Source organism: Schistosoma haematobium, chromosome 7 (assembly GCF_000699445.3).
Source record: "Schistosoma haematobium chromosome 7, whole genome shotgun sequence".
Lineage (NCBI taxonomy): Eukaryota > Metazoa > Platyhelminthes > Trematoda > Strigeidida > Schistosomatidae > Schistosoma > Schistosoma haematobium.
Window position 1 is genome coordinate 13,014,908 of NC_067202.1, and position 27,356 is coordinate 13,042,263.

Here is a 27,356-nt window from a genome sequence, read left to right on the forward strand (position 1 = left end):
CCGCACCCACGCGAGATTCGAGCCCAGGACATATGATTTCAATCTGATAATAATCATCTGCTCACAAGTGACTGACTTTAAGAGATACTTCTGGAGTTCTAGTGAGAAGCCGTTACCAGTGGAGTTCAAACAGGTCTGTTGTGAGATATAAACTCACTGAAGACAATGGTATACGGTAGCGCAACGTCGTGGATTGGTTGAAGTTAGACATTAACACCACTGGATGCCGGCTCAGTGGTCCAGTCGGTTAAGCGCTTGGCGCTGGATGAGCACTACTGAGGAGTCCCACAATGGGAAGAAACGGCCGTCAAGTGCTTCCAGATTTTTCGTGATGGTCTAGCTTCAATTGACTCATGATTTCAATCTGTGAAATTTCTAAAATCTCCACAAACCCCTTCTGATAATGTAATAATTATTCTACCTGAAAAATTATATAATGATGTTACTATTCAATTTTAATTTATACAGAAATATCTACAGTAACTGGGTAAATATTGAATAAAGGTGATAGATTGAAGTTTTTCTATTGAAAATCATTGACTGAATTTTGTGAAATAATCACTAAGTGAACTAATCAAATCATTGTACTCTTCTACTTCCAAATGTTTCTTGATGCATTAAATATTGTCCTGTTTTACCATTCTTAAGTTATGAGTAATTAATTGTAAACCTATTACTTAATTTTCCTTTTGTTTATGACATAGTTATTCCAATATCGTAACTTCTTATTTGAACTGAAGTGAGGAGAAGAAATTAACATTTATTATCACATACGTTTGAGTTGTAAACTGAACTGTACAGTAAAAATTATCTACTTGTTGTGTTTTAGCTATCGGGTAGGTAAGAGTGAGAGACTTCGCCTTGAACTAATGGGCGTTAAACAACGATGAACATAAGTACAAGTTCTACGCTGACTGACTGACAAGAGCCAGACCATCCCCCCCCACTAACTACTCATCAAATATTCTTACGAGAATCACTGACACCTGCAATTATAGCATACAAATACACTACGTACTTGTATCAATATGAATCAAATCATGTGAAAGCTGTTTACGAAGAAGGGAGGTGAAAGTGAGGGTTTGCTCCCTCCTTATTAATCTGCCATTTTATGTATATTAAGGCAGTTGTAATCAGTAAAATCAACAGAACATGATTTTCAAGAGAGTTAAAAAGTACGTAATCCAGTTTTGATAGAGATTTTCATAAATTCTGGTTTACTACTTACTCTCATAAAGCTATTAGCATTAAGTAGTAAGACATCAAAGCTATTTTCTCTGGTTTCATTTAAATACATATTGATTGCATGTTTATTGAGTATTTTTGGTATTATTATTTTCTTAATACCCTAGTTCTAAGCTTTTATTTGAGTCATAATTTGTTGCTATATTATTTTCGACTCATAAACTACAACCGATTAATTGTATATCCAGTATTCCACTTTCCCATCATAAATGTTGTTGTCCCGTGTTAATACTGATACCACATGAGTATGCTGGGTGGTGGTCTGGTCTTGTGTGTATATAAATGAATGTTTGAAATATAATAGCAATCTTGGACAGGTGAACATTAGTCTTGTGTTCAGGGCTAGTTAGTATTAGGGTTAACCTATAAGCATAAATTATCAGTTTTCTTGGTCCTTGCTGATTATTGATTACTTAAGTTGGTCTACGTGTATTGGTTAGTTGTAGAACATAACGAGAACTATTTTCGTTTTGCTTTTTACATCCATTGAAAAGTATGGATTTCTGATAACAATGAGTATAAATGTACCGAATTTTTACACAGATAGAAGGCGAATGTACTGAAATATGTATTTATTTCCTAATACATTTATACATGAAACGTGTGTACAGTATCAGTTTAGTTAATCTAAAGTAAGACAAAAATGTAACAAAGCAGAAACCACATTAAATCTAAATTAGTATCGATTAGTATCTGATAATAACAACAAGTTACTACTGGAATCAACCTTCGTCTATTTAATTTTTTCGTGCACACACAAGATTATTACCTAATAATTTTGCAGGGGAAAATTCAAACAGCAAAACTACAGATTGATCAATGAATCACATATAATACATGCCAAATCCAAAAGCGAATCCAGGCTTTACTTGATCACCAGATTGATATGTCATTGGGAAACAATAATTTAATTCAATGCGTAAAATTCCAGCAAAACGAAATACTAAACCCATACCAATCACAGTACGAGGTCGACCTTTTAATTCATTTAAAAAATACTGACTGAATTCATTAACAGTTCTACATGTAGAAGGTGAATCCATCAATTTTTGAATAGGTCTTTCCAATGTAGAGCCTATTTTATTCAAATGAAACAGTAAAGATAGAAAATAAAGCATATCGGAGAGAAGAGAAGGATTTGTACTAATTCATCCAGTTATATCTTACATGAATTAAAACTATCTCAAAACGAATATATATGGAAGTGTTGTGCCCCGATAAGCATAATGAATGGTAACTTTTGGAATCCATTTATGGACCAATACTATGAGTACATTTTTATCGTATAATTGTTAAATAGCTAAACTATACATATTCATGTCCCTCTTATTATGAGCTTTATTTTCACCTATGAACTAGTATTATACAATTTACCGTTCTTGAGTAATGCTCGATCTATTAATTCCTACCTCCCAAATTCACAGCCACATTTGGCCAAATCTTGTACAATGTTATTTTCCATTTTATGGTACAATGTGGTCTGTTGGGTTGGTATATAAACCGAGAATGTTCGAAGTAAGTGATTCATATCGCAGAGGCAGAGGTTGGTGTTCTGGACTTAACTGGCTGGGCTAGGCGGGAAGCAGGACAAATCAGCACTCTAGGCTGCTCGTACGGGTTTTACGCGTCATTGGTCCGACCGATAATTCACTGCTTTCTAATTGGTGGTATCATTACTTTATACATTAACAGGGCACTCAGGCCACAAGTTATAACAGAAAGATGTCATATCTATCTGCAAAATAACAGATGTATCAATAAAACAATAAATGTGAACAAATGTTTAAACTGTACACAGAAATCAAGATGTTAAAAGTGAGATTATCATTAAATAAAAGTTGAGAATGTCTACATACATTTGGATCAATAATTGAAGTTGAAATTGTACCTTTTATGAAGGATTAGTTGTCCAAAAATTCAGAAAACCTTGTATTTTATTCTTCTTCATGAATAACAATGCTGTGTTACTCATAAGAAGCAAAAAATGATAGTGTAAAATGAAGAGGGACGAAGAATTTACATAAAACTTGGGCTTATTTTAATAAAAAAGAATCCTTGATAGAAGAATTAGCCAGTGGAGCTGTTTTACGTATTTATAGCTGTCAGACATTTGGAATATAAACTGGGTGTTCGAATTGAAATGTTCTGGTGAGGATGTCACTACCTTAGCCTTTGGCCTATAATCCACGAGTAAGTAGATGTAATCTGATGGTAACCAATAATCGAAGATAGGCTCATACGCCATTTGATCATTCAGGATCTTGGAGCCTACTTACATAAGCGGTTTGGATTCCGATCTTGTTGACTCCTCTGGCAGTGACTATAAACCTGTGGCCATATGAATTTATTTCGAGAGAGAGGACTGTCTTTACTATCGATCGTAGCACGGCGTTTGGGGGAATTAAATAATATTCCAATGTTGTTCTGATTAGATTAAAGCTTATAATTTAATTTGCAATGGCTTGGATTTATGGAGTGAACACAAACTCTGGGATCCAGGTTCACCCTCCTGACGAGTAACCAAACAGAACTGCAATTGATCAATCTTTTCTGGCATATGTGGGTCCTATGCGGATTGTTTCGACATTTTATAAGCAAAGTTAGATAGTGGCCAGCATTGAAGTTTGGAACACACTTGTAAACTGAATGTATCTGCACGCTCCAGCCTCTAAATGCCCTGGTATAGTCGAGGGAATAGACAGTTAGTTTTCCCTCTTGAAATGCGCTCACATGGTCACGCGTATACAGCAAGTGCCAAGGAAGTCCTACTTACTGCGTTCTCGCGGTGTGGGTATTGTTTACAAAATTGGTGTCTTCTTGTACCAATGTTTGTGTTTAAATAAATGGATATGCACACTCCAGAATTGATGTTCACAACGTGACTCGAAACTATTACCGTTCGCTTTAGTTACTCGTGAATAACTGAATAATCTAAACTAGGTTACTAGATTAAATAACTTCTAAAATAAACTACTAAACATTTCATTCAATAAAATATGTGATACGATATTCATTTAACTATTTCTCAATAATAACAATCTTAATTAATTTACCGGCAAGAAAGAATCCATGTAGACGTAATTGAGAAGCTAATGAACCTTCTTCAGCGCCCCAATACGGTAATGGAGCGTATAAATGAGCTCCAGTTAACCAGAAAGCATCAGCACCAATAGGTGATAATGGTGAATGAGTAGATACAGGAGCTGATAATGATTGTTGATTGTTATTATTAAGTGTTGTTTCATAACTATCTAACATTTGAACAGTTGGTGCTAGTAATGGCTCTGATGGACTTACAGTACGCCATTGAAATCCTCGAAGTTCTAAAGGTCCACCCAAAAAGAATCTATCAGAAATATGAACCTATAATATAATTTTTAAATGAATAAGCAATTAACAAAAGCAAAGTAAATACTAAACAATAAAGACTATTTACAATAGGATATAGAAAATTCAAAAAAAAATAGTTGAGTGTTATATTAACAAAAACGTCTACAGTTCGTTTAAACATTGGTACAAGGAGTCACCAAACAGATATGCGCTACGTAAATCGTTCGGTATATGAGAGGGCTGAGATACTGCCCATGGGTGCTTAAACCAAAGCAGGTGGTTTCATTACGGGGCCACACCTGGAGCCTTTTACTTAAGGGTCTAATCCACAAGGCAGTGGAGCAAAGTAAGGAGATGCAGTCCCACAGTGGCCGATGACCAATAATTGGTCCATACGCTATTTATTTCTTTAGGATCCTGGATACCATGTACACCATTGGTTTGGAATCAGGGTTTTCCAACTCTCCTAGGTGAATCCTCCGTAACCACCAACCCAGTAAAAGCATCGGACATTCGTTTCTCGTCCTCTCAAGTTCGTAAACAACACCCCCGTCACAAGAAGGTAATGAGCAGAACTTCCCTGGTAGTGGTTGTATGCACATGGCCACTTGAGAGCATTTCGAGGAGAGAGCTGACTCTGCACTCTTGGTCGTACCAGGGTATTTCAGGGTAACCACTAAGATTGTGATAGTGTTTCAACGAAATGATCTAAATTGAACAATAATAACAATGACTATGTAATGAAAGTATGTTTAAGTGATAGAAGTTTTCTTTTGTTTTAAACAAACTGTGAAATTTTTATAAGACTATTCATTTCATAATTATTTCACAATACTTAAGCATTAAGTGTTTATGGTAAACATTAAAAAGGAAATTATATATGTGTAAAATATATCTCAGTGATTAACATTTATAAGAAGAAGAGGAAACTCCATTGTTTCACTCAACAGTTTTTAAGAAGACAGTAATGTCCAATATCAAGATTCTCGAATATAAGAAAGTTGTTTTTCGAATGCTGCTGCAACTGTGCTCAGACAATCGCTTATTTTTAGCAAACACAAATTTTAAGCATAAGGAGAGACATCGTCTAACGTGGCGACCGCCTGCACCAAACCAACGATGGACTCAAATAGACCATATTGCCATCAGTCATCGTTGGAGAGGGTCGGTAGAAGATTGTCGCCCATTCTGGAGTATCTGCTTGGACTCCGACCACGCCCTAATACGGGCACGCATCTGCTTGCGCCTCACTGGACGCAAAAAAGCCACAGTAAAAAGACTCATTAGAACTGAATTGAGTAGCGAGAAATCTAAAAGTAGGTTCCAGGAACAACTGAGGTCACAATTAGATGGTTCTGAAAACGAGGTTGACCCAGATGTTGCTTGGAAAGCTATACAAACAGCTGTGGAAACAGCAGTGACATCTATCAGTGATTTAAACCACAGGGTTACAAAGAACCAATGGATTTCCTCAAGGTCTATCGCACTGATGGATTCTCGTAAACTCATCTTATCAGGCTCTGAACATGATGAAGAGCGAAAATAAATCAGATCTAGGTTAAGCAAAAGTCTAAGGAACGACCGTGAGCAGTGGTGGGCAACGAAAGCAAAACAGATGGAAAAGGCAGCGGCTATAGGGAACACAAGACAGCTCTACAGACTAATAAAAGAAACTGGAATTGCCAAGTCAAGTGTAAGTCAGACTATTTCGGAAAAAGACGACACCCCCATCTGCTCTCAGTCCAGACGTTTAAAACGATGGGCGGAACATTTCAGAGAACAGTTCAGCTGGCCTTCAGCTACTCTACAACTACCTTCCATTCCCAGACAATGTGAAGGGAACATTGAAATAGGTCTCCCAACTCTAGCAGAAGTTCAAAAGGCTATGGTTAATCTCAAACTAGGAAGGGCAGCTGGTCAAGATGGATTGGCTCCAGAGGTCTTTAAGTATGGTGGTCCAATTTTAGAGATTAGGTTGACTAATATTTTAGCTAAGATCTGGGAGTTAGACGTTATCCCATCTGACTGGTCACAATCACTTATCGTCCAAATATATAAGAGAGGACGATTATCAGAACTATGTGATATATTAGCGCAATACATTTCGAACAATCTGGTCACACATATACTTGTTAAGAGCATTTATATATAAAAATAAAAGGTCAACTAGACAGGAAACGGGGTAAGAGGAGATAAGGATAATGATAAGAGTAATAATAATAATAATGTGAACACAAAGCGAAACCTAATCACTCTGGATAATAAGTCAATATTACCAGGGTAGGTTTAAGGTAAGAACAAACTGTTTTTGAACACATAAAGGGGGTTTGAATTTTCGTATGGCTAAGGCTTCAATGAACCTTAGTATACGCCCTTTTACACTTTTATACAGCACTACAAAAGCTGAATTTAGATCAATCTTGTGACCTGTTTCAATTATACGTTTAGCAATAGAGGATGATGGATGTTTATCCTCTGCTCTTATTGGGTCACTTGATTGTATTTGTTTCTGAAGCCATTTGGGTACATGTTCACTCACCCTAATGTTGAGATCACGATTACTCCTCCCTATGTATGTGTGACCACACACACATTTAAATTGGTAAACACAGTGGGATGTGACGCAATCGTTTCCATGTACTTTAGGTTTTGAATGAAGCATGCACCTTGTTCTTTCTTTGATGATGACCTTTGCTGCGCAATAGGTTTTATTGATGACTGATTTAAGTCGTTGTTTCAGTAAAAGGCTATTTGAATCACCTCTGAATGGTAAGGTGATGTAGACAGGCTTTTTCTCTACCGAGGCTACAGTAGGTCTCGCTGAACCATGGACTTTCCATCTATTTATGAATTTCAGAGGATAGCTATTTTCTATTAACGTTTTATTTAACAACTTAACATCATCATCAATGGCGTCATTGGTACAAATACGGTCGAGTCTGTTGAAAAGACACCTTATCAAACCACGTTTGTATTGCACAGGGCAATAACTATAATAACTAAGATATTGACCTGTCCACGTTGGTTTTCTAAAAATAGATCGCTTTACTGAACCATCTTCTCGTCTACTCAGGAGTATATCTAGGAAGGGAAGCTGATCGTTTTTCTCCTCTTCACATGAGAGACTAATATGGTTTTGGAGAGTGTTGAGTTTATTTAATAAACCGTACATATCCTCTTTTTTCTCACAAACAACTAAGATATCGTCCACATATCTCTTATAAAGTGACATGTTTCCGATTAATTCATCAGTCTGATTTTCAACATGTGCCATGAACACATCTGCTAGTAATGGTCCTAGCGGACTACCCATAGCAACTCCATCAATCTGACGAAAGTATTCACCTTCAAAAGTGAACTGAACTTTGTCAGTACATAGTAATAGTAAATCTTTAAGAAGTTTTACAGGTACACGTGATTGAAAATTGTTTTCAGATATGTAATCACATAATATATCAATGGTTTTTTTTAAAGGTACATTTGTAAACAAGGAATTTACATCAAATGAACACATTGTCTTTTCCTTGATATTAATATCATCTAAATGATCAACCAGTTCAAAAGAATCCTTTAGAAAATACTTACATAGAAGTCTTCGAATAGGATCCAACAACTTTGCTAACCATTTAGCCAGATTATGTGTAGGTGATCTGCACATTGATAGAGTTGGACGTAAAGGAACATTAGGTTTGTGAATTTTAGGCAGTCCATATAAATGAGGGTACTCGGAACCCATAGGTTTTAGAAAGTTAAATTCCTCTTTATTAATATATCCGAGTGAACTGCAAACACGAGAGAATCACGCTAGCTTCAGACCTGGTCGTGGCTGCATCGACCACATATTCACCATTCGTCAAGTTCTAGAACATAGGCATACTTATCAGCGTCCGACAATGGTGGTCTTTCTTGACTTAAAAGCAGCATTCGACTCTGTAGACCGAGAGGTTCTGTGGCAGTGTCTGTCATTGAAAGGCGTACCCCAGAAGTACATAAACCTTGTGAAGGCTCTTTACTCGAGCATTACTAGTCGAGTCAGAGCTTATGGCGAACTGTCATCTGCTTTTGCAACCTCAAGTGGTGTCCGTCAAGGCTGTCCACTTTCTCCATTTTTGTTTAACTTCATCATAGATGGAAATAACGTTCTCGTCGACTGCATTTTCGAGCATTGATCCACTACGATGGGGTCCACTTTTTGGCCTAGAATACGCAGATGACATAGTCCTGTTTGGTGAAGACGCTGACAAAATGCAGAGTCTTTTGGTAGCACTAAGCAATAATGCCAGAATGTTTGGAATGCGCTTTTCTCCCTCTAAATGCAAGTTGTTGCTTCAGGACTGGTCTGCGTCAACACCTGAACTAAGGATAGGGAGTGAAGTAGTCGAACGCGTTGACAACTTCACTCATCTTGGAAGTCTGATCAGCCCTAATGCGTTGGTGTCTGACGAAATCTCAGCAGGGATTCGAAAAGCCCGCTTGGCTTTTGCCAACTTACGTCACCTATGGCGAAGGCGAGATATCCGTCTATCAATAAAAGGACGAGTATACTGAGCGGCAGTCCGTTCTGTTTTAATTTACGGCAGCGAAACATGGCCATTAAGAGTAGAAGACACTCGTAAGCTATTAGTATTTGACCACAGATGCCTTAGAAATATTGCTGGCGTCTGCTGGGATCACCGGGTAAGTAATAGTGAGGTTAGACGCAGGGTATTAGGAAATGATGGTAAATCAGTTGATGAGGTTGTGAATCTTCATCGACTGAGATGGTTGGGCCACGTGTTACGTATGCCCGAACACCGATTACCACGACGTGCAATGCTAACCGGTGTTCGGGATGGTTGGGAGAAAGTAAGGGGCGGTCAAAACAAAATGTGGCATCAGTGCTTGAAGTCACTAACTTCTAGTCTGAGCCATGTTGGGAGAGGCAGATTACTTGGTTGGGGTGCGCGTGACTATCGTAACCAATGGTTGGAGACTCTTGGTGACAGGGCTCAGAATCGATCACAATGGCGTCGGTGTATACGCTCTATCTTCCCTTAAACTAAGAGATTAAAATCGCTTCATATCTTTCTTTCTACGGACTAATTCCTTCTTCCTGTACTATATCCTTACATGCAATCATTCTTTTATATATTACCACTTCTGAATTAACTACTTTTACGAATCCGGTGTCCATCTATCTATTGTTGTGTTAATGAAGTATGGCAACTTGGACCGATGCATATATGTGCCTGGTCCTACGTTGTAGCTGACTGACTGCTGAATTCCCAAATCCAAAAAAAAACCATTATTTCAAATTCATGAACTGATTTCAAGTGAAGTTTGTTCATTAAGTTTTAGTATATTAACTCATTTGTATGGACTCACGAAGTATGAAATTAGTTAATTAAGTTTCAGGATCTTCCATTGGCCCAATTTGATAAGTCTTGCTAATTGAACGCTATATTCGGTCCCTAAGCTATTCTAGTAACCCCCCGCAAGCTAGAACTACACAGCGATCTGAATACGAGAGAAAAAGCACAAAATATACAAGAAGCACTTTACTCCAAATGTTCCTTTTAGTACAGAAAATATAGGGTTTTTATAGTATTTTAGATGTCCTTGGGTTTCCCGAAAATTCTGGAATGCTACTAAACATAGTAGCAGCACAGAAATCAGCCAATCAGAAACTTCACATGTGACTTTGGCTTTCTTGATGTTTCCGGCTAAACTTCTAGTGAAAGCTGATTGGATAAAGTGCTTCTTAGTGTTTCGTGAGCCTTCCTTGTCTTTTGCGAGAAGTTTTCTGGGTCACCCCAACACAATTAATAATTATTGTAATTAATCGATATTTTATCGAATTAAACTGAATGTAAATATGTACGGAGTTGAAACTGATAAGTCTTGTCCGTTGGCCAAACACCATCGGTAACAACCTGCTGTGGCAAAGAACAAACTGGCTTCCAACTCAAAAGGCAATCCGAAAAATACACTAAAGCTTTATAGGACAAACATTGTGGAAATCATCAAAATGCGTCACAAGGCAAGCGCTAACTTGGACTCTTCAAGGCAGAAAAGTGGGGGAGACTAAAAAATAATGCACCGCGAATTGGAGGCAGATTTCAAAAGAGTAAATCGCAGTTGCCAATAACTGGAAAGGAGACGCCAGAGCAGAGTTGGTTAGAGAACCCTAGTAGACAGGGTATGTCCCACGAGATGTAATGGGCGTAAGTATGTGAGCAAGTCAATTTATTGATAACTTATTTAACAATTCTACATACAATTCGGTCACTTTAAGATAGTAGCTCACTATGTAGGCTCTATATGCTTGATACCAACACGATTCATTGAATGTATCTAACAAACATCAAGACATGTTTTGGTTATCTTAATGATTGAATAGAACCAACCTTTATAATGGTCATAGCATACAGCCATTTCCCAGAAAGTACGACCCATGGAGCGAAATTTCGAAAAAAAGAGGAGAGCTCACCCTAAAGACTATTCTCTCCTCATAGCAATACGTGCTCAGTTAGTTGTATACAGATCGACAGAGTAGGTATATATGTTCAAAGCGCGTAGACCTGATGATATGGACAGGGATTGGTGACTGAGCAAAGAAAGATACACTTGGCTGTAATTGATAATATAAATGACTATTTCTATATTGTAACTCTGTTGCGGATGCTATGTATTCAGAAATCATTTGGTAAAAATCTTGTTTTTGTTATATCCAGATAAGAATAATGAAAGGTAACTTTTGGAATCCATTTATGGACCAATACTATGAGTACATTTTTATCGTATAATTGTTAAATAACTAAACTATACATATTCATGTCCCTCTTATTATGAGCTTTATTTTCACCTATGAACTAGTATTATACAATTTACCGTTCTTGAGTAATGCTCGATCTATTAATTCCTACCTCCCACATTCACAGCCACATTTGGCCAAATCTTGTACAATGTTATTTTCCATTTTATGGTACAATGTGGTCTGTTGGGTTGGTATATAAACCGAGAATGTCCGAAGTAAGTGATTCATATCGCAGAGGCTGAGATTGGTGTTCTGGACTTAACTGGCTGGGCTAGGCGGGAAGCAGGACCAATAAGGACTCTAGGCTGCTCGTACGGGTTTTATGCGTCATTGGTTTGATCAATAATTCACTGCTCTCTGATTGGTGGTATCATTACGTTATACATTAACAGGGCACACAGGCTACAAGTTATAACAATTTTATTTTGAAAACTTGAATTTCCCATTACTGAAATTATATTCAACTCATTCATCAGGTTATTTAAGTTACATAGTAGGTGTGTGTGTGAGGGGAACTGATACGACCTGGTTGTCTAAACAGAAGTGAGAATGGGGTTCGAACAGAGAACTTAATGGGGCTGTGCATTTATTTATCATGCGAACCATATGCTGGTCTGATTATCTACTGTATCGATAGTGCGCATTTTGTATATATATGATACTTACCGGATGTTTGGTGAAAGAATGAATCAATCCAGAAGAAAATGTCACTTCTCCAACAAGCCAGTCACATAAACGAAATGGTTTCTGAAGCAATCCCTCCAATTTTAATTGCAATGCACGATCAACTAAAGAACCTGTATCACTGAAGAAAAGAGTGCAATGATTAGTTCTAAATAGTCAATAGTTACACTTGGATGCAATTAATACCTTTCAAACATTTATATGGTATCTGTAAACAACACTCGATACGTGAAAAGCTTTGTGTAAGTTCATTTTTTTAGAGTATAATTAATTTACAATGACTGAACATTGAGTACCGTTTCCAGATAAGTGTCAGCCCATAACGACGGCACTAAAGACTAGACAAACGTCACAGAGTATAAGGTGAGGTAATAGGGATTTGAATACGAAAAGAATAATCAGTTCACCGTAGACTGGAGGTACGAATGTTAACTAGCACTAGGACCTAGGTTCAGAGTTCCCCCTAACGACTATTTTTAAACACATGAACTTTAAAAATGAAAAGAACGAAGTTAATTGAAGAGCGAGCGAATACAAACATACTTTAGTATGTTATTAGCGTCTGTCGAAGGTGGCATATATATGTGATACACATTGTTAGCGGAGTATAGATTGGATTAAGGCATGTTCCGTGCAGAATTATGTCAGAGCACGCTGATTGGCTACTTCTTAACCGATCAGCGCTAGTGGATACTTAAAGAATATTCTAGAATCTTCTTGTGCATAAACTATAAACACACTAACGTTATTCTTATTGTAATTTCTTCTTCCGCCCACCTTTATTATTTAGGATATAATTTCGTTCCTGTTCAAGCGTGTTCTGATTCGGGGACTTGTCGAGTAAAGTAGTACCCAAGAATACTAAGCAATAATAGCTGGGTCGTGATAAGGGGATTCATAACACATACATTACTTCGACTGAAAACCTACTACGAAGGTTTCTAACTTGAACATTATTTGTAAGGCCACAGCGAACTGTAATCGAAAATGACTACGGCAAGTGGAGTTCGTCAGGACTGTCCACCTTATCATAAATCTAATTTGTCGCAGGACAAAATGGCTGTCCAGTGCTTCTAGGTTTTTAATGGTGATCTAACTTAGACTTATCAATTTAATTTGTTTACTTGTCCTCTGGAGAAGTGGCTTACACTAAGTCGCGAAACACCAGAAAATTTTAAAAAATCTTAGTTTTCACCCAATCGGACATTACAAATATATTACATTTATTTGTAACAATCTACCCAATTTATTTGAAATTATCAGATCAGACCTTGATAAGGACATCTATATTTCTGATGTTTAGCTTTCTACTGAAGTCAGTATTATTTCCTATTTCGCTGTGACAATTCCAGACACAACAACTTGCACTGAAATACATTCATGATAGATCCTACTTTGTCAATAATTAAATGGACATTACAACTAGAAAAAACCTATCCAATTCCAAATTAATTTGAAATTATCTCGTTAAATCTTTATGTTCGTATTCGGTACTAAAATTTCACTAATGTGTTCCTTTTATTATACACTTAGTGGATTTTTCGCAGCTATATCCTCGAATGTTGAAAACTAATAGCAATTATTCGACAATAATAACGCATCTCTAATACAGAGTCACTTCAGGAAAATGTATTTAACGACTTCCTGAAGTACAATCCAGAATCTACAGAAGTATTATTGAATCAGGTACTATTGTGGTGTGTGCTACTGCTGTCGACAGATACAGGTAGTATGTATCACCAATCGAAAGTGAAATGTCTGGAGGCAGAAGGTTAAGAAGATCAAAGAAAAGAGAACAGAGAATGATTGGTATGGAAACGAAAGAAAGATGAAGTCTGAGACGATTGACTGACACTGTGTAAATGAAGTATTTACTGTACGGTTCTCAAGTTTTAAAAAGATATTCTGTAATTTCGTATTCAAATACATTCGATTGTACCCCCTTGTGTTCTCGTTCACTACACTATCCTAGATTATTCTGTAAATCTTTACTATTAATCAAATTTGCCCTAAAAGAATGAGTATCCTTCCTAAGCTATTAAGCAAAAACCATTGTACATGAAAACATCAGGTTAAAATAAATTTTAACCATTAAATGATCCGTTGTTTGGTACATTTTATGGAAATACTCATTGAAATGATATAAAATATTAAAATAACATTCATTCATTTTACCTAGAAGAAATATCACTAACATTAGACTGTCCTGTTTGACTACCAGGAGTAATAGAGGCAATTTCTTGGCTTATTCTACAGAGATACCCAGCATCTGGAAAGACTAAATCAGGACGAGCATCTGATTCGAAAACATGACGAAGACTAGATTTCACTGCTGGTCCGCATTCTTTGAGGACGCCTAACGGTGCAGTAGGATCTAGAAAAAATAAAATATAACCACTTACAATAAATTACAAAATTATTAAAGGTCTTTTTTTAACCAAACTACTACATTTTACAAAGTTCTGTTGAAATGAAGCCTACCAACTACGAAAACCAATGTTAGAGACAGTAGAAATGTTACATGTTATAAAATAAGAGACGATTGTTATCTAGGTTGCTCGTAATGTGAGATAGTTTTTATTACGTTTTGGGATAATCTTTTTATATTTATTTAACTGTACCCTGAACTCTGTGAAGCCTATCAGTTCTCATGTAAGGATAGTGTATGGATCTGCACATTAATCAAGTTCACATATTGGTATCTGGGATATCATATTTTCTAGGCGGAAAAAAAATCTATCAGTATGATACACTAAAGAACGACATACGGTACTCACATTGCTTTCCATTTTATTTATAAATCTTAAAAAAAGTGTAAACCTCACACTCCCAAACTCACTAATGTTAGCAACAGTGAGACAGATTATACAACGTCTCAGTAACAATAACCCTTGAGAACTTTAAAAAGCAACCAACTAGCTCACTAAAATCCGTTATCCAGCAAATCACTTCAGATATGAGTAATCAGCAAAACCTGCTAAGACAATGCCAACCCATCTACAACATATTCACATAGGGAACTCCTAATTTTCACGGGAATTCACCAGCACTATATATTATTTGATATTACGTAAAAAATCTAGCCTAGCGAGTTAATTATCCGGAAACATTTAAGTGTACATGTGGTTAGTCTCATAGTATTCTGTTACAACAAAATAAGCATGGAGAAAGTCATACACACAAATTACAAGGAAAATCCTAAAGAAATTTACATTGAAGATAAATGTTCAATATAAACAATCATTATTCTAGTCTATTTAGGTCAATCAAGCCTTTTATGCAAACAATTGGGTTGAATTAAAAATCTGAATCGAATATAGGATGAAACTTATTTTCTTCCAACATACACTATGATAATCTTGTTTATTTCAAATGAGTATACCAACAATTGACTGGTCATTGGGTGATGATCATGTATGTCATGCATGTCAGGTCCTTTTTAGTGCAGATCGAATCCTATGTTGATATTATAAGATAAAATGGTGGTTAGAAATAGTGAACAGGGCTACACCAACGCCAAGAGAGTATCACCGGGCCTGTAGTGAAGGAGAACACAGGTGAGGACAACCGAATTATATTTAGCACAACATTACAGAGTTACTTGGTAAAATAGAAATACCATACTATAATACATAATTTGCAAATGTTCAATAATTGTCTCGGACTTCATTGTTCTTGCATTTCTATACTAATTGCTTTCTATTCCCGTTCTTCCTTTCTTGATCTTCTCCGGATCGTGTAAACCGAGCCACGTCTCTCTGTGATAAAGTACAATCCTTCCCACTTTGGGACCAGCTTTCCCAACCCTGATCCCCCTACTATATTACTTTTCCGTTCTCTACATTTTACTGGGTCCCCCACTGCGAAAGGTTTCCACGCTCTCCTCTGTTGTTGCGCCTTCTTTATGTCAGATATTTGTTTCTTTTCCACGTCCCTTACTGACTACCTCCTCTCTTTTCTTAACCTTGTTGTCGTCTACTTCTGTTGTTGTGGCCAGGTCTTATTATACATTGGAAGTCGTGGCTGTCTGCCATACATGAGCAAGAAAGGTGACTTCTCGGTTGTTCCTTGTATGAAGGAACGATGCGCCAGCAAAATCAATGGTAAATCTTTCTCCCAATTTCCTCCTTTAGATGCTAACCATTCCCTTAACGTCCGATTGTTTCTTTCTGCAAGCCCGTTTGTCTGAGGATGATACGGTGTGGTTCGTATTCTCTTGATGCCAAACTGCTTTAGACGGGCTTTAAACTCGTCACTTTTAAAACAGGGACCCTGGTCAGTTAATATCATCTTCGGTATTCCGTGACACGCTACAATATGCCGGATTACCACTTCGGTCACTGTTCTTGCCCGCTGGTCTGCAATGGGTACGGCATCTACCCAACGCGTAGCATGTTCCGTCATCACTAGCAGGTACTGGTTACCGCTCGCCGTCTGTGAAAACGGTCCCATCATATCCACCGACTGCGGTTGCTGGGACTGACTGTAATGGCGGTTGTGCGTATCGATCGCTTTTCACTAGTTGACACTGCTGGCAAGTTAACACGTATTGAGCCACATCGTCTCTCATGCCTGGCCAGTATGTACTTTGTCGTAGTAAATCCATCGTCCTTGCAATGCCTGTATGTGCCACCTGGTGACACTCGTGTATCATCTTACGCCGCCAGTCTTTCGGGATCACAGTCACCCGATTCTCGTCACTGTCCTGCCAGGTCAGGACTCCATATGCGTTCACTCTCGATAGTTCCTTTAGCCGAAGCAGCATCATTACCTCCTTGTCCATTGTTCGTTTGTCGACGTCTGCTCCCTCTCTTATAACTCTGATTACCTCTCGAAGGTTAGGGTCAGCTTTCTGCTGCCAGACGAGTTCTAATGGGTCCCTCTCTAAACTATTCACCGCGTATGCTGTTAATGGAAGGTCGGCTTCCATGTCTGATCTTGACAAGTAATCCGCCATTACGTTTTCCTCTCCTGGAACATGACCGATACTGAAGTCGTACTCTTGCAGACGTATCATCCATCGCGCCAACCTCCCTCGAGGGTCTCCTGCTGTTTTCAACCACTGCAGGGGTTTATGGTCAGTCTCAATGTGGAATCGTCTACCTAAAAGGTACGGTCTCCATTTGTCTACTGCCCACACGATTGCTAAACACTCCTTTTCGATCGTTGAATACTTCTGTTCGGCGGGTGTGAGAACGCGACTAGCGTATTCCACCACTCTATCAGACTGACTCAAAACAGCACATACACCATGATTACTTGCGTCTGTGGCCACTGTAAACAGTTTCTTGGGTTCAGGAAGTCTGAGCGTCATCCGACGATCGTCTAGCATGTTTTTGATTTGGTTGAACGTTTGTTCAGCAGTCTCAGTCCAGGTAAACTTGGTGTTGCTCAACAACTTATGTAGAGGTACTGCTGTTCCGTTGAAATTCTTGACAAACCGACTGTAAAACGCCACCCTTCCCAGGAACTGTCTCAGCCCCATTTTCGAATTAAGTGCCAAAATATTCTTTATGGTAAGAATTTTCTCCGGCAATGGTTCTATTTCTCCATTTCCCACTTTATGTCCCAACAACGTGACGCTACTTTTCGCTCTGAGACTTGTCCTTATTAATTCGAAGTCCAAATTCGTCAATTCGCCTTAAGACTGCTTCCACATGCTTGACGTGATCTATCTCTGTCTGACTGTACACAACTACATCGTCGCCATATACCTTGACGTTGTCTAGATTTCTGAGCAGTAGCGTCATTATTCTTCTGAACGTAAACGGTGCACCCGCCAACCCGAACGGCATTCGTTTAAACTGATACTGTTTGTCACGTACAGTAAATGTTGTCTTGCCTTGATCGCTATCTTTTACAGGCAGTTGCCAACAACCTGACCGTAAATCCAGCACTGTAAACACCGTAGCATTCTGTAGCCGATCTAATGTTTCCACCACTGTTGGCATTGCACAAGGTTTCAGCTCTGTTATATTATTCAGTTCTCTGAAGTCAACACAAAATCTATACTTTCCATTCGGTTTCTTTACCAAAAGTACCGGCGAGTTGTCCGCTTCCTCAATTATGCCTTCATCCAACATCTCATGGACCTGTCGATTTACCTCGGCCTCTAAATGCACCGGGACACGACGTGTCATAAATATATTTACTCGATCGTTCTTTATCGGGATTTCGTGCTTTACTTTGTCACAAAATCCATACGCCTCCCCATCTCCAGTGAACAGTTCCGCATACTTTGTGCACAACTCGTTAATGTTTGGTTTCCTCGTCGAGACATCCGTTGCCACTCTTATTTCAGTCACTTCAACTTTCGTGTACTGGCAATGAACCATTATTTGTGACCATTTTACCGCTTCTGAAGTCAACTATCGCTTTTACTTCTCTCAAGAAATCTACTCCCAATATCGATCTCGATAAGCTTGTGGTTACCACGAACGGAAACTTTATCTCAGCATCACCCACTTTTACGACACTGTTAGACACCCCCAACACTTCTAACATGTGCCCTCCTACGGTGTGGATAGCTAATGTACATGGCATGAGTCCCTTACATTGCTCTTTGCCTATTAACGATACTGCTGCCCCTGTATCGATCAGAAACACTAAATCTCCTTTATTTATGTTCACTCTCGTATAACTGTCCCTCTATCCACTAATGGAACAACACCCAGATTCCTAGGGTAGAAAGAACACACGTTATAACGTCTAAAACATCTGCGTCTTCGTCTTGTTGGACAGTTTGTCTTCTAATGTCCTGTCCCTCCACGAGCGTAACATTTATCATTCCTTTTATGATTCATTCGTATTGCCGCAATTTCACGCTCCAGCTCCTCAATCTTCTTCTCAACACTATTTATCTCCTGCTTTCCGCACCCGACCGGAGCTACTGCTCGTGTCAACTGTCGAGTCACCTTCTCCAGTTCACTAATATACATAGGTTGCGCTGCGTTTACTAGTTTCAGCTGCTGGAAAACGGTGACAGGCATACTCTCGATAAACTGCGACGCCAATAACTGTGCCTCCGACTCTTCATCCAGACTCGGCAGCGCACAGCACAACAACCTGGTTAGCTCTGCAGCCAGCATCAGTGGGTCACCATCGACCGACAGCCTCACCAACCGGAACTTCGGCAGTGCCTCCTCCCTGTCCACTTGGCTGTCGAACTCTTTATCCTTAGTGGAGGCAGCGACACCAAATGTAGTGAAGGAGAACATAGGTGAGGACAACCGAATTATATTTAGCACAACATTACAGAGTTACTTGGTAAAATAGAAATACCATACTATAATACATAATTTGCAAATGTTCAATAGTTGTCCCGGACTTCATTGTTCTTGCATTTCTATACTAATTGCTTTCTATTCCTGCTCTTCCTTTCTTGATCTTTCCAATCTTCTGCTACCAGACATTACATTCCTGACTCGCGTTATTAACTACTTACGTCAATATAAGTAGCACGCACCACAGGCCCAGATGACTTACCTCCGGCTCTTTTTTGAGACGGTGGTGACTTTCTGGCTAGGGAACTGACTGTGTTGTTCACAAAGGTCTGGAAACTAGAGAGTGTACCAACGTCATGAAATGAGTCAATAGTTGTCCCTATCTTTAAAAAGGGGTTCACGTCGTTCCTGTAACAACTATAGAGGGATAAGTCTACTTCCGATTGCGTCCAAGCTATTGGCCTCCGTCATACTTCGTAGGTTGCTCAAAACCCGAGAAAGATTAACTCGCGAGGAGCAGTCTGAGTTTCGTTCTGGTCGAGGATGTATTGATCATATCTTTACCCTCCGCCAAATGTTAGAACACCGCCATACTTATCAAAGGCCAACAATCGTAGTGTTCTTGACATCAGGGCTGCCTTCGATTCGTTGGACAGGACTGTTCTCTGGGATTGTCTATTGAAGAAGGGTGTGCCTGAGAAGTGTATTAACATCCTAAAAGCCCTATATACAAACACCTCAAGCAGAGTAAGGGCATACAACCGACTCTCTCCATTGTTCCATTCGAGCAGTGGGGTTAGACACGGTTGCCCAATCTCACCATTCCTCTTCAACTTTGCCATCGATGACATTCTGGAAACAGCTCTGATGGATGTAAGTAATGGTGATGTGGATCTGTTGCCTGGAGAAAGAATTATCGACCTTGAGTATGCAGATGATATTGTCTTACTGTGCGATAATGCCCAAGGCATGCAATCCGCACTTAATCAGTTGGCAATCAGTGTCCGTAGGTATGGTATGTGCTTTGCACCTTCGAAGTGCAAAGTACTACAAGACTGGCAGGATCCTAATCCCGTACTCACCGTGGATGGTGAGCAGATAGAAGTAGTCGAGAAGTTCGTGTATCTGGGTAGCTGCATAAGTGCTGGTGGGGGTGTGAGTGATGAGACCAATTCACGTATAGTGAGAGCCAGAGAGGCTTATGCCAATCTGGACCACTTTTAGCGCCTTCATGATGTCAGTCTGGTTGTAAAAGGTGGGATCTACAACGTGTCGGTGAGAGCAGTTCTACTCTCTGCTTGTGAAACCTGGCCTCTCCGAGTTGAGGATGTTAGACGACTCTCTGTGTTTGATCATCGTTGTCTCCGAAGGATTGCTGACATTCAGTGGCAACACCAAGTCAGTAATGCAGAGGTCCGGCATAGTATGTTCGGGCACAGAGACGATAATGCAATTGGTGTCACCATCTTGAAACACCGACTTCGGTGGCTTGGACATGTTCTACGAATGTCGTCCCAGAGAATTCCACGTCGTGCATTATTTGCCGACTCTGGGACTGGTTAGAAGAAGCGGAGAGGTGGTCAGTGTATGACTTGGTGTCTTGGTATGAAAGAAAGCTGCAAAAGGGCTGGCTTCTGTTCGTCCTTCTAAACTCTGTGGCTGAGGTCCGAGAGATGGTGCGACACAGTGGCTAGAGACGTTATCAGATATGGCTCAGAATAGAAGCCAGTGGCGATCCTGCTGTATCATTCTTTTACTTTCTTCATAAAAAATGGTTATATCTTCCTCAACTGAAAGATTTCTTCTGATTGTACCTTTCCGTTTCTCCCATTATTATTGTTATTACACTACCTTACCCTAATCCGATCGTTATTGTTCTTCTTTTTTTCTTTTACGCTCCTTATCTTCCTTTTTTCTTCCCATTCTCATTGTTTTGTGTGACGCATACACACTTGGTGCCCCCTTGTACTAATATTTATGTGTCCAAATAAATAAATAACGCCAAGAGAAAATAACACTCATTCATGATAGACACTGACAGTGAGTGTTATGAAACATTCAGGAAATCGATGAGGACATGACAATGCTGACATTTTACTAAAACAATAATCTAGACCACACAACTATTCAGTCCTGTGTGGCAATATTTTCCAATAGAGTCTAGCAGAAAACAGAGTGTACATAGATAGAGTGATTAATAGGATTTGGACAAGCACTGGTTGACTGATTCACATCAAAAATATTGTTGAAATCATCGTATTAAAACTGATTATTCATGAAAAATAAGACCGAATTGACTAGAAACACTTAAAATTGGAAGGAAATGAAGAATTTCTACCTTACTATCCTTTTATATGCTATCGATAAATACACTTAACCTACCCTTAACTTCTGTTTCTCGCCACACTGCATCCCATTGAAATCTGTGCAATCCAATGGAGGATTCTGCTTGAGCTTCTGTAAAAACTGAACGTTCATGTCGCAGAAATTTAGCCCAATAGTGATCCCAATTCCCTTCTGTCCCACCAATACTAACACGAACGTATGGATTATTCTCCAATGGCTTTGAAATAGTTGCAAACCTTCGAATGAATAAAGAGAACAAGAGAAAAGAAATGCATCTATAGTAACGTCCGACTTAATTTCACTGGAGAACGTGAATAAAAAAAGTACTCACTATTATATCCTAACGAAGAATAAGTGAACCGTAGCTGTTATGAGTTATTTATTATAGGTTTCCATATGACCCATTGACTACTACTATAGGATTTACTGTTTTTAAGTTATTCCCGATTTATTAGTTACGTCTCTCACACTCACAGTCACTTTTGGCTCGATGGCTATGGAGGATCCACCTAGAGGAGTTGGAAAACCCTCATTCCAAACCGATTCACATGGGCTTCAGGATCCTGAGTGAACAAATGGTGTACGAACCATTTATTTGTCAACGGCTTCTATGGAAAGCCATCGTTTGACGTCGCTCCACTGCCTTGTGAATCAGATGTTTGGGTCGAAGGCTCCGGATATGGCCCCCTAAGAAAATCAACTGTTTTGGTCTACGCGCCCGGGCGGTATCACAGTCCACACACAAATCAAGTGACTTGTGAGGCGCATATGTTTTCGGTGCCCCTCTGTACCAATATTTATGTGTTCAAATAAATGAAAAAATATGATGCGGTCTGGTTTGCTTGTATATAAACCAAGTATGTCTGAAATATATGATTCACAGTGAAGGATGAGATTGTGTTCCAAACTCAAACGGGCGGGATTAGGCGAAAAGAGCCAATAAGGGCTCAAAATTCACTCTAGGCTGCTCGTACTGGTTAACGAGTCAATGGTTTGGCACAGTGCCAAGGCAATTTAAGTCGGTGTTCTAATGGGCGATTTGGTCACGTGATATATTAACAGGGCGTAAGATCATAACACTTACAATACCTATTTCACACAATAGATAGGAAGTATGATGAGGAAACCTTCCAATTATAGCTCCAGTAGTTACTTAGCGCCTACATAATTTAAAGAGCAGATAATTCACATTCACTACACTGGGTTTCATGAAGTATCACGTTTGATAGACTTTTATCCATTTTGCTCTTAAGACACACAACGTTCAACATTTTTCTAAAGGGGGGAATGCAGCATTACTGGATGCACATTGGGAGTGAAAAACCAGGTACTACTACACCCGGATTTCTAAATCCTTCGTCATATGACTTAGTGTTAGCTAAACGAATGTATTTAATTGAAGAAAGAGGAGTTCCACATATTTTGCATCACAGGTATTTAATGTATCTTCACTAATATTAATTAGTGCCCTGTGTCTTATCCGTATTCGTTAACGATTGTTCTGTTAATACATTATAACCATTTTAATTTATATGTGGAAGATTAACTTTGCTTCTTGCCTTTGAGCGAAGTGATGTTTTCAAGGATGCTAGACAGTAGAAAGCTTAAGATTCAATATACAAATACAAAGACGTGTACTTGAAATATCAAAATCAAGAAAAGTAAGGCACATGAAATATAAATTAAGGTAAGAAACAGAATACTTTTGAGAACAAAACGAAGAGTTGCAGTAATAATAAGAAAAGTGAATGCATCATATAGAAAACTCGAAGAAATTTTTCACTTAGGCATATCCGAACTACTGAAGTACTGGTATGATTCACATCCTAAAATATATATTCAAATATTTTCGCCCACCGGAACCAAGATTTAACTTCGTTTAGACACATAGTATCGATATTCAGTGGTGATACCTTTACTAAGTATGAGATGGTGGAGATTTGTACCTCAGGTGGATAATTTTGGTGGAGTTTTGTTCTCTGAGCTGGATGGTTTGGTCGTGGAGCTTTCATCGTTCTTCTGAACGACTTTACTGAGTATGAAAATACTACAGAACTAACGAGGGTTCAACATAAAGCTTCATAGTTCTCAATAATATAGACAGCATAAACTGATACGTACTACCCCTTTTTGACGTACAGTAACCAATTTCGTGCAATAAACTCTTACACGGTTACTGGTCCAGATAGCATAGAAATCAAGGACTAATGACATTCCTGATAATTCATGAAATCACTATGTAACGTGTAACACAGGACCACTGACTATCACGGAGTTGGTTCTTATTATTAATAACGATAAAGCACTAGTAGAAAAGTACGGGACAAGAAGTTACACAATGTACGACGAGTTTATCAGGAGTAAAAATTACTTGGAAACCATCTGGTTTGAACCGATCTCAACATCAATATCAGCACATTCAGCACGGTGAGCAAAATTATTGAGACGAACGTTTCCACATGCCTTTGTAATTCCATCAGTTCCATGAGTCATTGACATTCGGGCGGTAACGAAGCGTTTCTCCTCAACTTTGAAGGTAATCTGGTCAACACAAACAGAAAATGTAAATGGGAATGAAAACTATTAAACACATGTTGCAACCGTCACTCAATTGGCAAAATTAAAGACAAAACAAGGTAGATGATCTAAAACTACGCTCAAACCAGGTCATAAATTCAAAATCATTTGAAATACCGGTGACTATAACCTGAATAAAAATATTTTCGAGACATAATATTTCAGTCAGTCAGTCAGCAACAATGCAGGACCAGGCACATATATGCATCGGTTCAAGTTTCCACACCTCATTAGCACAACAAGGTGAACGCCAAGTTCATAGAAGTAGTTACTTCAATAGTAGTAAAATATAAGAGAAAGATGTTGTATAAGGATATAAAACAGAGAGAAAGAATTAGTTCGTAGAAAATGTGTAAAGCAGTTTTAATCTCAGCGTTTAAGGGAAGACAAGGAGTGTATACACCTAAGCCATTATGATTGATTCTGAACCATGTCACCCAGATTCTCCAACCATTGGTTAGGATAGTCGCGCGGACCCCAACCAAGTATTCCGCATCTACCAACATGGCTCAGACTAGAAGTTAGTGACTTTTGGACTGATGCCAGATTTTGGTTTGGCCGCCCCAAACTTTTTTAAACCATCTACAACACTAGTCAGCATCGCGCGTCGTGATGATCGGTGTTTAGGCATACGTAACACGTGGTCAAACCACAAGAGTTCGGGAGGATTTACAACCTCATAAACTGATTTATCATCAATCACAAATACCCTGTTTCTAACCTCGCTATTACCTACCCGGTGACACCATCATGTGAGGGCTAGATTTCTAAGATGTCTGTGACCAAATAATAGTAACTTACTAGTGTCTTCTACTCATGGTGGTTACGTTTTGCAGCCGTGAATTATAATAAGACGAACTGCTACGTAGTATGCACTTCTTTTAATTGACAGACGGATATCTCACCTTCGTCATAGGTGACGTAAGTTCTCAAAAGCTAAATGGGCTTTCTGAATCCGTGCAGAGATTTCTTCAGACACCAACCCATTAGGGCTGACCAGACTTCCGAGATAAGTGACGTTTTCGACGTGTTCGACTACCTCACTCCCTATCCTTAGTTCAGGTGTTGACTCACGCCATTCCTGAAGCAACAAATCGCATCAGAGCGGGAGAGAACACATTCCAAACATCCTGATGTTGTTGCTCAGAATTGCCAAAAGACTGCATTTCATCGGCATCTTCAACAAACAGGACAATGTCATTTCCGTATTATAAGTCAATGAGTGGAGCTCCTAATGGAAGATCAATTCATGAAAGTTCAGACGACGAGAATGTTAGCAGATACTCAGGCAAAACTGTGTTCACAAACAATAAACAAGTTAACCACTCGTTGAAAGCCAATAGTTCAGGACACTAATTCACTGCTCCACAAGTTAGTTCATGTTATTTACTGAGCACAATTAAACTTCACAGTGAATTGTCAATCATCAAATCAAAATCGTGAAAAATATGAAGCTAAGATAATGTTATGGTTAAACTGAAGATCATACGTTAACATCAATCATAGGATTTGATTTGAATAATTTTTGAGAACTGATCGCGGAATGTAACGTATGAAAAACTGGGACGAGACTAGACAACTAGGTTACTCCGAATAACTCCATTGATATTTCGGACGAAACTGATCGTACATTTTCGTTTAAGCACATTTCCACAATCATTTCAAGATACTTCTCTCAGAAAGGTAGTTCTAAAGCAGTATTATAAGACTAATGCGATGCAACCATAATATCATGAGATAAAACAGTGTTAAATTACGAATTCTAGTATTTGGCACATGTTGGAAATGAGGCCTGCGAAGTGAATATATCCCAAGAGTTCATTTGAAAGGCTGTATTTCATTGGCTTTACATAGCCTCTACGATGGAAGTTAATACCTAGGATATCTATTTTTTTCGGGCAAGAAATCGAAACAACAGATAAAACGTATGAAGCTTTTAGTTTTTTAAATAAATGTCTCTAATGACCGATACTTGGCCACTAATAACGGGTAGTATTACCATTGTGTACAATTACAATTCACACAACAATGAGAAACACAAAGCATATTAAATACTGAAAATATCTTTCAAAAGTTATGTTTTTTGGACAGGATTACTTTATACGCATTCGGCTTTGAATGATCTTCAGACACATCCACAACAGCAAAAATGGTCTTAAACACGCCGAGTTTTACGAGCTTTTCTTTGGCAACCCTCACATTCTCAAAAAGGTCTCGTAAATTCTGTGATTTCACTAACCCCACAAACTTGATAAATCAAAGTTAAAATTGTGGATTATCAACTACTTGTTTTTTGACAATTGAATCGTGCGTCCTGTCCAATCCAGAAACAACAACTTCATCGATGGTTGCAGGTATGGACTCCAAATTAAAATACATTTCCGGAGGCATGTTCACAAAAATGGAGTTACTGATCAACTCGAATTTAGAGTCAAAATAGAAGATCGGGAGTACAGCAGACCAAGTAACGAACAGCTTTCTAATAACCGCCTTCACAGCTGTAGTAACAAGGTTGGCCTGAGCCTCAATAATCAATGTCTCCTCGAACTAGTAAAATTTGTTTAGTTATTTAGCGCTTGGATAAAGAATTATTAGAACCGCCTGATCTGAGAGATATTTGAACAAGAAGCGCAGAATAAACGTGATATTTACTTTCACTGTATTTTAGTATACTATTAGTACAAATTTGGAATTAATTTCAACAATTTTTAGGGCTTCACTTGTGATTCTTATAATAAAAATTCAATTTCGTTCACTTCCACTTCTTACCATTAAGTTCTCATTTTTAACTGTCAGCGACAGTGGATAAATAACTATACTGCATTTATTACGTGATTGCCTGAGTAATGAAATGACATCTTCGTATGATTAACTTGCAAAGAAAAGATATAACTCGTCTTTCCATCGTATGTATGAAAGAAGAACAAATCACGAGGGTGAGTAGGCTAGACTATAACAAAAAACATAAAGTTGCCATAGATGTCTGTAGTTAAACCGCGTCTTTACACGTAACACCTTGATAATCGAAAGACACCAGCACAGACAAGTCAGAAGCCCAAAGTTAAGGAGTTCGGAAATATCTTTATAAAGCTACTGACTTCTAGAGAAACGTCTGATCTAGGCTGGTTAATAGTCAAAATGGATGCGTAGCACGG

The 27,356-nt window shown here is 38.6% G+C and overlaps 1 protein-coding gene across 3 annotated transcripts; it reads right to left on the reverse strand.

Moving 5' to 3' along the window:
* Positions 1-128: 128 nt before the first annotated feature.
* On the reverse strand, positions 129-26,737 carry SAMM50_1 (sorting and assembly machinery component 50). 3 transcript variants are annotated; one of them, XM_051218035.1, is made up of 8 exons: positions 26,488-26,737; positions 26,299-26,448; positions 23,996-24,165; positions 21,661-21,860; positions 14,231-14,429; positions 12,038-12,176; positions 4,299-4,608; positions 129-2,320 (listed from the first exon to the last, which is right to left on the reverse strand). In XM_051218035.1, the coding sequence occupies exons 1-8, from the start codon at positions 26,590-26,592 to the stop codon at positions 2,070-2,072; spliced, it is 1,524 nt and encodes a 507-aa protein (XP_051064468.1). In that variant the 5' UTR covers positions 26,593-26,737; the 3' UTR covers positions 129-2,069. The 3 variants fall into 3 exon arrangements, with proteins under 3 accessions (XP_051064468.1, XP_051064467.1, XP_051064469.1); XM_051218037.1 differs by having other exon boundaries at positions 1,803-2,320; positions 26,485-26,737; XM_051218036.1 differs by lacking the exons at positions 21,661-21,860; positions 23,996-24,165; positions 26,299-26,448; positions 26,488-26,737 and having other exon boundaries at positions 129-4,608; positions 9,940-12,176; positions 14,231-18,255.
* Positions 26,738-27,356: the final 619 nt, after the last annotated feature.

What these genes read in the sequence shown, in the direction of transcription:
- SAMM50_1 (XM_051218037.1), bottom strand. Translation starts at nt 26,592, where the DNA reads ATGCCTCCGGAAATGTATTTTAATTTGGAGTCCATACCTGCAACCATC. An exon ending in CAAAGCCGAATGCGTATAAA is followed by an intron (nt 24,166 to 26,298) that starts GTAATCCTGTCC and finishes TGTGTTGACCAG; the next exon opens with ATTACCTTCAAAGTTGAGGA. An exon ending in ATTCTTTCACCAAACATCCG is followed by an intron (nt 4,609 to 12,037) that starts GTAAGTATCATA and finishes ATTATATTATAG; the next exon opens with GTTCATATTTCTGATAGATT.